Here is an 11,277-nt window from a genome sequence, read left to right as displayed (position 1 = left end):
TTTGACTATACAGTGGACAATATTTTGTCTCAAAATTATTTCTGACTGAAATGTCTATGTTTTGGTAACGGCTTTATAATTGAAACAACACGTGTTATGTTACCGCTCTTCTTTGAGTTTTTACTGCCGTTTCTTTTTATATAAATGTTTGCAAAGGGATGATTTTATTTCTGATCCCAGTTGTGCTTTGGAAAGGGTTTCCCAGAATTCCCTCTGGCTCGTTTGTTGTCATCAGATCGCCAGCCGGACCTGCTGGGCTTTGTAGCTGTCAAAGTCCTCGGGGAGAGTGTCTGGAGAGAGAGAGAGAAACCACATGAGGTGAAATCTCTATTTTGTTCACAGTTTGAGCAGCCGAAGGGCAAAATACTCGACATGGAGCAGGAAAATAACTTTCGACATTTGTGGCTGCGTTCGTCTCTCTATTTTGCATTTGGCTATTTTCAGCAGTGTCCACACACCCAAATTTATCAGAATGCTCTTTAGATTTTTTGTGAAACACAGGTGGGTAAAATGTACAGGAATGCTTTTTGTTTATAACTTCATCGATAACTAAAGGTGATGTCCCTTAAGTCTTAAAAACACATTATCAATGCTCATTTAAATCTCCTGATTTCACAATTGGAAACGTCTCTCACCGTTGCAGCGATAACGCAGGTTGGCCCAGATGATGTTCTCCTGGGAGAAGCAGAAGACTCCCAGTCGACCTCCTCTCATTGTGGCGTCTATAATGACGCCTGTGTCCGCCACCATCTTGGGACCCTCGTAGAAACGAACTCTGCACACCGTCAGAGAGAAGGTAACAACATCACACAGCAACAAACTGGCTTATGATTTGTAGGTTTATTAGAAACCGAGACAATTTAGAAGCAGCTGGAAAGTTTCTTTATTCTCTTTTGGTAGCAGTTTCTCCCACCGTCCAGTCTTTGAGCTAAGCTAGACTAATAAGGACGTAAAACTCAATCCACGGATATGAAAATGACAAAATCTCATCTGGCTGTGGGGGTATTCCTTTAATTCAGTCAGTACCTGATGTAGCCGTCGGCGGGTCGGTGTTGAAGGAACCAGCGGTAGGAAGTCTTGTCCTTCCAGCCAACATTGCGAGCGTCTTTCCACAGGAGTTTGACCTGGTCACTGGTGTCGCCGGTGTGCCACAGGGCGTTCCTCAGGTTTTCACCTGGACCCGTGTTTGACTTCACAGCCTTTTCAAAGAAGACAAGAAGTCTGATCTTTCACGTCCTCAGGTAGCATGGCATGTCAACCCTTGTGAGAGTCTGTAAAACTATTCAGGAACACTTTGGATTGTGGACCAAAATCCATTTATAAGCATCTTATTAACGTGGAACGGTCGACTATACCTTCAGCTGGATGCCTGGTTCTGCCACGGCTCTGAACGGGTTTGCCTGCCAGTAGATCTGTTCCACCTGCTTCCACATCACCACGTAGAAACTGGAGCTGTCTTGGTACCCGAAGATGAATCCTGCGTAGTCGTCGTCCGTTACCGTGTTCACATGAAACGTCCCTTCAAAATCCACACCGCTGAAAGCTGTGTATCCTGGTGGAGACATTGTACATCATCAGACATTTTCAGGAATACACTTATTCCCCTGCAGTTTGAAACGTCGCTAATATAATTAAAGGGAGCTGTGATCCAAGTTATCTTTTAATTGCAATTTGTATTGCTTTAGTTTGTATCCAGTACTTATCCCACTGAGCTTTAGGTACAGGGATGTGCACACGACTCCCCTAAATTAATGGTATTGATCTTCTCAGCTAACTCTCGTCAAGAGAGCCAATGCCAATTTCCCAAAAGGTCGAGCTGTTCCTTTAAATATAATGGTCTTACCGACAGCCAACCCAGGATCACTGTTCATGGTCTGGACAACCTCTCTTCCCTACACAAACAAAAGAGTGGATTTAAGATAAATTCAATCAGATCAAGATGTTTAGGATTCTGAGACCCAAAATGTACACAAACAACACGGGAAGAAACATTTAACCTGGTTCAGCACCACCCAGTTGGGGTCGATCTGTGCGTCCCCCTCCGGATCTAAAACGACGGTCTGGTACTCCCTGAAGTCGGTGAGGGTGACTTCAGCGTTTTCTGGACAAACGTCGATGGTGTCGATGATAGTGTCGTTGTCGAAATCCTTCTCGCATATGTTTCCCACACCATCACCTTAGAAGATAAATATGAAGACCGTCTCAAGAGCCAAACCTTTTCTTTAATTGTTATGTACTAGATGTAGTCTGGGGCATTACCCACCATTAGAGTCCTCCTGCAGAGGGTTGGGGATCAGACGGCAGTTATCAGGACCAGGTGGAAGCAAGTCGGGGATGCCGTCATTGTCGTCGTCATCGTCGCACTCGTCTCCTATGCCGTCCTTGTCGGTGTCCAGCTGGGAGCTGTTGATGACGGCTGGACAGTTGTCCCGGGAGTCTTGGTGACCGTCGCCATCACTGGACATGAGAGACTTTTACTGGCACATGCAGACTTTAGTCTCCAGTGCACGAGTTACATCAATAATTCAGAATAAATACATGTGATGTGAATGATGAGGTCACACAGTACCTGTCCTTGTTGGTGTCACAGGGGTCGCCAATCAAGTCGTTGTCCACATCCGTCTGAGAAAGATTAAATTAATTATTGTTAGTGGGAAACAGAACAAAGTCAAAACAAGATTTTTTTGCGGCTGTTTTTCAAGGTTTTTGTCCTGATGTTATTGGTCAGTGTTCTTAGTGATTAAAACTCTGTCTTTCGAAATTCTAAATTAATTGAATTATTATGAGCAATGGGGTACTTCATGAATGTCTTGCGATCTTCACCGATATTTTCGCCATCTGTTCTATTTTCTGTGTGCCGCAAGCGAATCTGGCAAGAAAACATACTGACAACCCACTATAAGCGATATAAGTGATATATTATATGATATAAATTATCTCAATTTGATAAATGATAAAAAATATGCATCCCACGCGTTTGACTTTCCTCCCCTCTCTCCCTGCTGTTGCCCCGATTCCCCTCCCACATGATCAAAATCCCTCCTTAATACTTATTATAAATAGTGGTATCACTGCAACCTGTGATTGTGATTTTTAAATTACGTACTAATTCCATATATTTGTCAGTTGGGTCTAAACGTGACGAGCAGACACAAAGACACAAGCAGACAGACAGACGGAGAGATTATAGCTTTGAAGTAAAGAGCAGAGGAGCAAAATCGCTTGTTGACCGGCGAGAAAAAATGTGCTTCTGGTGCGAACGGCGAGGCTTCTGCTCACACGACAATCGACGTAGCCGGCCGGACGTGCCGTCAGTTTGAAAATGTGAAGTCAGTTGCAAATCTAAAGTAAAAATCTGGAGTTGCACAACTTCCCACTTCACTTGGAATATCCTATTTGTGCCGTATTCATTTTTCTCTGTTCTGCCAGAAGACTGACTCATCAGACTCGGATATATTGTCTTGATTTAAAGGCGACATTTTCACACGAAAAAGAGATTTGTGACCTGGTCAGGGTTTGGAACGTAAGGACAGCTGTCGCAGGCGTCTCCCACTTTGTCTCCGTCTCGATCTTTCTGGTCAGCGTTGGGAACCCTTTTGCAGTTATCCAGGTAATTTGGGATTCCTGAGATTAAAGTGGGAACCAGTTAAAGTTCAAATTACTTCATAGTTCTTCCTTGCCCACTTTGTTTGTTCTGTTTTTCTGCATATAGCCTTATTTAGCTGTGTATGCGTCAAAGAACTGTACAATCATAACTCACATTTTAGGCCTCTCTTATATTAGTATTAACAAATATTGGTACAATGAATTACAGCTTCAAATGTACCATTCATAACTCAAAACATCGATACTTAATGTAAGAGCAAATCCACATTGACGTGGGAGTGTGTAAAAATATGTAGAATACTAACCATCCCCATCAATGTCATCATCACATTCATCACCGAATTTGTCCACATCTGTGTCTTTTTGGTCGTTGTTTTTGACGGCACGGCAGTTGTCGCAGGCGTCGCCAAAGTCGTCCTCATCAATGTTCCTCTGGTCCACGTTCGGCACCAGCACACAGTTATCCTGTAACACAGATGAACACAGGCTTTTCATTCATTTTTGTGCCTTTTAAATAATTTATTTATGTCCCATCGCTGTCTTTTCTGCATTACCTGCATGTTGAGGATCCCATCCCCATCTCCATCCTCATCACAAGCGTCTCCGATTCCATCACCGTCGGCATCTTCTTGACCAGAGTTGGGAACAGTGAGACAATTATCCTGAAAAGAAAAGAAAACACTCTATTAAAGTAGATTAAAATCAGATCCAATAAAGTCAATAACAGTGTTTGATATACAGTGTTATAGATCAGTTTCTCCCACCATGGAGAACATGCTTCAATTCATGAACTGCTAAAACTTATGGTCCTTATGGTCAAACTTTTTTGGTTCTAAAGCAGTTAAAACGCCTTAAAAGAGACTTCAGTTAGTTCCTGTAAACTGAAATTAACTTTATATAAGCTACAAACATCTTCATTCTTTGCTGATGGCTAAATTGTGGTCGCTTGTCATCATGGACACTCACCTTGTTGCAGTTCATCTCAGGACAGGCCAGCCTCTCATCGGGGAAACCATCGATGTCAATGTCAGCCCCGCAGAGGTAGCCGTTGCCAGCCCATCCGACTCCACACTGTTGGGACAGATAAAGTTTCATGTACCGCACAGACTGTTTTTATTGGCCCCGGCGTACTCACTGCATACAGTACCAGTGGATCTTAAGTGCTAAAACAGACTTTTGATTTTACAATATCGGCCACAAATTCAAAGAGTTGGGTTAGAAATCATCTTATGTTCAGCAGCTTTACAAACTCTGCCACTTCTAAAGCACTTCTTGACTGTCTAATTTAGAAGAACGTGTGGCAGTAAATTAAGTATAATTTGCTATATTTTACACAAGCAATGAAGTGAAGATGTGGGGGGTCAAAGACAGAGTGCTCTTACAAAAAGATAGATATGATTTATTATGATAAAGAAGAACTTTTTTAATGCTGTTTTGCTTCCCAAATCAACTTCAATTGTAATAAGTTTCTATTGAGAGAATTATTTAGCACATTAATAAATGAATTAAGTGGATAATGAAGATCGTCAGAGTTTAAAATCATAAAACAAAGAAATCCCTCACTTCTACTTGGGGCTGCTTCAGTGTGAAGCTTTTTGCTCAGAGAGACATGAACAAGAAGCCGAAAGTTTGATTTATTCACCTGACACTCGATTTTGCCCTCTCGATGGACGATGCAGTCAGCGCTGGCGTGGCAGGGGTTTGGTTGGCCGTTCTCACAGGCTCTCTGCGGCTTACAGCCCCGCCACTGATCCCCAACGTAGCCCGTCTTACAGGATCCACACCTGAAGGAGCCCTGTGGACACACACAGGACTCAGAGCGTAAGTCCACCTTCCTACATTATTATCGTTGTGATAGAACCTCCAAAGACTGCACTGAGCAGTGGGAAGGAGGAACTACGCACCTTCTTGACTTACTATACTGACGCTGAAGTGACGTAAGACATTTTCAGTTAAAATATATTATATTTCAGTTTAAAAAACAAAACAAAAAGACATTTTTGTTAAAGCCTGTTCATTTTCAAAACATGGGAGCGGCATAGATGTATAATATGAGTCGATAATGTGTCTCTGTTTATAATAAATTTCCTCAAAATTGACAACACACAGTGTGACATCAGTTGAGCCAAAACCAAGCACCTCCCACTGTGTCGCATTTTTTGTAATTCTAAGGCTAAACAGTACACTAAAATATATTTCTGACATTCTCACTCCCAACTCGTCAAATACCGACGCTTGGTCAGTGGCCCTAAGCTTCAAACTATGATGCTCCAGGTAGGCTACCCCACTAGCGTCAGTTTTGGAAGTGTCAGGGACGGCCTGTCAGATTCCACTCGTTACATGCATAGTGTCTTTTCAAAATGAACTTCTGTCTTCACAGGAAGTAAGGTTCAGGAAAAGAGCGTGGTTGAGGTCTGTTTGACCCATCCACCTCCCTTCCCACCTCTCATCTCACTCTTTATACTACGTCGGTTTCTCTGACCGTCTAACAATGACGCGGGTGGGTTTACATTGGATTTAGTTGAAAGCTCGGTGTGCCTCATACAGACTCTAAAGGGGACCTCCATGCATCGGTATCAGACTCCGAGGGGCACTGACCAACTGTTGGTGTTTAGCGAGTTGAGAGTGAGACTCGGTTGAGTTTGACAGCTTGATTGGAGTTCATAAGCTTTCCGAGCAGTGATTGACAGCTGTCTGTCCTCGACTCTGATTGGTTGTTTATCTGAATCTTGTAAATGTCATTAGGAGCACTAAAAGGAGCAGAGTAACCTGATTTTTCCACAGATCATCTGTATCATGGACTACTGTCAGGATATAGTAACAGTCTAGGCAAATACGACAACAAGTTTTATCTATTAAAGTTACCAACTGTAGCTTTAACGAGCACCGCATGTCTGAAAAGATGGGGTCCGTCAGGTAGCACTTGAACATGATGTGTATTATGAACCTGCAGAAATCTAAAACTCAACGTGTGCTGAAGTGATATTAACTTAACGGTTGTTCAGGCTGCAGGGTTTTTATTAGCAGCGGATTTTCCTCTTTGTAACAGTCAGTGTTTGATTATAGTGTTTATACTCACAGGGGTGTTCATACAGACAGAGTTGTCCACACAGCCTCCATTGTTGAGGCCTTCACACTCATTTATATCTTTGCACACCTTGATAGGACAAAAACAGACGTGAAGAACATGAGGTAACTTCAATGGGCTTCCACATCAAGACTTGAATAAGAGGCAGAAAAAAAAAAACTGAAGTGCAGCAGAGTGAAGACAGTCCTGTGTCAAGGATTTAGGTGGTGCTGAAACAGACCAGTGCTCCCTGTTTGACGTACTGTATACAGAATATACAGAAGAGGGAGAAAAGGTGGTGATGATGAATTTAGAAAGGGGCTGGTGAGAAGCCAAGACAAACATGTTCAAGTGCAGAGGGGAAAGTTTATTTTATAAAATTGTCTTTAGCTTTACCACAATCAACATAAATTACAAAAAGGCCAATAGTAAGAAACTGTAAAAATAAAAATAAATGCAAACAAACTCTTGGGACAGTTGATTTCATTGATATATAAAGTTATTGTTGTTTAAATGTGTTCTACAATACTAGTTATATACTAGTGCCACTATAACTACCACAACTTAAAAAACTAATTTACGATCTGTGATAAAATACACAAAACTCAAGGTTCACTGACAAAATGTAGCTAGAGAAAGTGGTGGAACATGGAGAAAAACTTCATCACAGATATGTGTTCCCAAGAAATTCATGAGCATTTCTTCCTTTGTTTTCCTCTTTTGTTGTAGTAGTCGCCTGTAGAGTGTCTGAACAGTGTGTGTTTGTGTGTTCGCTGCTGACCTGTTTGTTGGCGGTGGCGTAGGCGAGGCCGACGCCCTGGACCTGAGGGCCGGTGTATCCAGCAGGACAGGTACCACAGCGGAAACCCGGGAAGGTGTTAATGCAACGCACGCCCATGTGACACGGCATCACAGAACACTGTCGACGACAAAGACACAGAAACACACATCAAGAACCCAAATCTTCGTGTGTCCTAAAGTTTTGTTGAGGTATTTTGAAGTTACATGTTATCTGTATTCATGTTGCGTCATTATAGCAATGTATTGCATTATGTGACCTCTCATATGACATCTCTGCGTACCTCGTCCACGTCAGTGCAGTGGGTGCCGTTGCCCTCCATGCCGTCAGGACAGGGCCCGCACTTTATACCCTGAGGTGTCTCCTTACACTTCACCCCCGGGTGGCAGGGGTTGGGCACGCAGGAGGGACGAGGCCGCATTCCTCCCATCCCTGAGGAGAGAGAAGCTTTATATCCAATTTGTTCTTACAGATTCTGCAGTTTATTAGCTCTGCATGAAACTCCCATCAACATATATTAATATTGTTTTGTTGTTTCTCAATATTCTTCTTGTACACGTCTGAAAAACTATAAGAGAAGAGTTTTTGAAAAAATCAGCCATTATTCAAACCGTGTTGAACGGTGCAAACATTAGTTGTCATCATCAGCTTTTGTATCATCTGAACGACAACCAAAGCTACAAATTCAGTTGAGAACGTGTTGGAAAAACATTGAATGTTAAAATAAAGAATCTGTGTCGACAATCGTGTACGGAAAGCAGTCAACTCACCGCAGGCTTCACACTCCATCACTGTGTTCTTCAGAAACACCATCTCTTTTATCTGGAAAAACAATCAATAAAATGTTAGTATGATACCTCGAGTCTGAATCTAATCAAATGTCCAGTTTTTATTCTACATAAAAATTATACTTTCATATATTTTATTTTTACTTTATACTTTTATATATTTTATTATATTATTTAAAAATAGAGGCGTCTGGTACACCAGTGTAAATACAAAGGCGTTAGAATAGAATCCAGTTTTATCTCTTCATATTTTAAATGCATCGGTTTTAACTTTCATCTTTTTTAGTCTCATAAAAATGGCCGCCGCTCTGACCATCCTGCTAAATCAATTTGAGTGGGGATCTCTGTTCTACTCCTAATTTATTTCTATGGTGAAAACAAGTACACATGATCCAACAAGCAGCCCTGTGTGTGTGCACACAGACGTTTAACTAATCACAATGTAGATCATCAGCATTATGAACAGATACGTATTAACTTCATGCTTGCTGTCTAAACGTTAAAACTGTTTTACTTGTTGTTTCAGAAGCTCTTTAATCTCAGCCAGGGCCAGATTTGTCATTTTAATCTGACTGATGATTTCTCCATCTAAAAAGAAAAAGAAAATCATTACAACTTTTTCAAGATACACTTTACACAACCAAATGTATTATAAGCAGCTGATTAACCCTCCCAGTGTACGGGTCCTCACACACGCAGCAGACTCTGAGGCAGTTTGAATTTTTAATCCACAACATGCTGAAGACACTTTTATTTATTCTTTGCCATTCATGTAAGAATCATCTTTGTCTCTGCACTTCACAAACGAAACCAAATACTTAAGTTTTGTTGGCTTTTCCGATTGATGCTTATGAGTAATCTTACAATTAACAGATATAAAGGTTTTTTCTTTCAGCAAGTCACATGTCTCCTCATCAGTCTTCCTGTTGGCTGAACATCAGGGACCAGAAGCTCACAGGGGAGACGATATGGACATGTGTGTCCTCCTGTACGACATGACACACTGCCTGTTGAATATCAAAGTCTAATACCTGATGTTCCTCAGCCACCGCAGCTTGTATCCACCTCCCACGCATTCACTGGAGTCAGAGATGTTTTGTTTGCAGCTGCAAAATTGATTTTCCAGATATGGAATGATACAAGATTTCTGGAAGATAAATGTTTCAAGCTTCCCTGGAAGACAGATTCATAAATCTTATCTCAAAACAGGATGGGATGCTCAGGTGTGTCCACATCCTGAAGATGCTGCTTGTACTAATTGACTCAAAGACGCCATCACCCCCCCACACACACACACAAACACACACCACCACCACCACCGCTTCCCCCAGAGGAGCCGTACGAGACCTCCTGAGCGTCAAGCACAGGAAATGTTATTCCCATTAGTAGCAGCTCTGTTTACGGAATGGATTCCACAGCAGAGAGACAAGATGCTGGAGATAGATCACTCTCGCTGCTCATAGAAACGTAAATGAGTCTTTTTCTTCTACGACAGAAAGCTGTCAGTAATTGTTTTTCCTTATCCTGTGCAAGTACAGATGTGTAATCAGAAAGGCTTTGCATATGGAACTCAAACTCATCTGAGCTTTTATGAATCCTCCACAAGTCAGAAATGTATTTACATAATGAGGAAATTTAAATAAGCAACAAAAATGAATCTTAATTCATGGACGTTTCAAACCTTCGTTTCAGTTCTCATCCTTATTTAAACGTTTTGCTTTTCCACTTTCTCCATTTTCACAAATTCTTGACCATATTGGATTCAATAATGATTGTGGGGAAAGCCACATTCATCAGTGCTTCTCTCCCAAACCTCTAATTCCCCAAAAAGATCAATTAAGTTTCACTTTATTGTTTCCCACATCCACAGCCCAAGCCAAAAAATGACTACAAAATATAAATCATTTTTCTCACCTCTTTGTCCTGCAGCAGTGTGTCCTCCCATGCAGAGCGCACAGTTCAGCACCAGAAACCACAGCATGGTTTATTCTGTGTTCACAGAGGCTGACACAGACAGTTCAGGTACAGCTTCTTCTCTCTCGTCTGCCTTTAGACTGAGTGCTCCTCCTGCAAACCTGGACCCAGCAGTCTATTTTCATGTGTGTGTCAGTGATGGGATCAGCAGATGTTGGTTACATTCTTTGCAGTGAAGGTTTTGGAGTATTTGTCCCAGATCACTTTGATAAGTTCTCACCACCTCCTCCTCTCTCTCTGTCCTGGCCCGCTCACTGCCTTGCCCAAAGGAGCAGGGATGTCTCACTCTGGAGCCTCCGCTGGAAAAACAAACTCAGCATCTCATTTTTTTTTCCATGATGCTGGAGACCTCGATGTTTTATTCCAAAGAGGAAGAAATTACACATTCATGACATCTTTCTTCTCGTCTTTAAACAAAATCTTTGTGGGAGCGAGAAGTCATTAGATGATTTGAATCCCACTTGGTTCAACAATGGATGAATTAAAATCCCTTAACATATAGTTTTCCCTTCTTTCCACTTTTTGATGCTTCAAGGGTGTTAAAGTCATCTTATTCCTCACTGTCTGACAGACTCATATTCTTTATCATCTTATTCCAACTCAACGCTATATAATGTTTACAGTCAAATCCAAGACGCAACATTTTATCAGCTGCTCATTTTAATCAAAAATAATTTCTTTCTCTGTAATTTGCAGAATTTTAGAACCAGGTCCCAAAATAATTCAGCCTGACAAATTTGATATCTTTGGAAACTTTGGGATACCCACTAATTTTAAATTTGAACTCTTAATTCTGAGCATTATTTCAGTCTCTCGTGTGCATCTTCTACAGAAACGATCCAGTTTTCTCATCAATAAAGTTCCATGTTATACTTAATACAGCAAACAAAGTAGAGGATAGAGTAAACCTTTGGACTGATGCTCCAACAGTGCAACAAACGTAACCTGAAAATGCAGCAAACAGATCTTTTACCTCCCCGATCGTCTCTGCTGCTGTGAGGAATGTTAATGTCAAAGGTTGTGTGTAACAACCTCCTGCAAAG

At 41.5% G+C, this 11,277-nt stretch overlaps 1 protein-coding gene across 1 annotated transcript; it reads right to left on the bottom strand.

Moving 5' to 3' along the window:
* Positions 1–231: 231 nt before the first annotated feature.
* comp (cartilage oligomeric matrix protein) lies at positions 232–8,288 on the bottom strand. Its single transcript, XM_031859636.1, has 17 exons — positions 8,243–8,288; positions 7,756–7,904; positions 7,455–7,592; positions 6,686–6,763; positions 5,249–5,401; positions 4,573–4,677; positions 4,161–4,268; positions 3,912–4,071; positions 3,506–3,624; positions 2,570–2,622; positions 2,264–2,457; positions 1,998–2,176; positions 1,844–1,892; positions 1,356–1,552; positions 1,027–1,199; positions 636–775; positions 232–290 (listed from the first exon to the last, which is right to left on the bottom strand). The coding sequence occupies exons 1-17, from the start codon at positions 8,283–8,285 to the stop codon at positions 232–234; spliced, it is 2,097 nt and encodes a 698-aa protein (XP_031715496.1). The 5' UTR covers positions 8,286–8,288.
* Between the last annotated feature and the right edge of the window lie 2,989 nt (positions 8,289–11,277).

The sequence above is a fragment of the Anarrhichthys ocellatus genome, unplaced genomic scaffold, assembly GCF_004355925.1.
Source record: "Anarrhichthys ocellatus isolate YVR2014 unplaced genomic scaffold, GSC_Weel_1.0 scaffold22, whole genome shotgun sequence".
In the NCBI taxonomy this organism is placed as follows: domain Eukaryota; kingdom Metazoa; phylum Chordata; class Actinopteri; order Perciformes; family Anarhichadidae; genus Anarrhichthys; species Anarrhichthys ocellatus.
The sequence above is the reverse complement of the archived record's forward strand: the minus strand, read 5'-3'. Positions and strand labels throughout refer to the sequence as shown.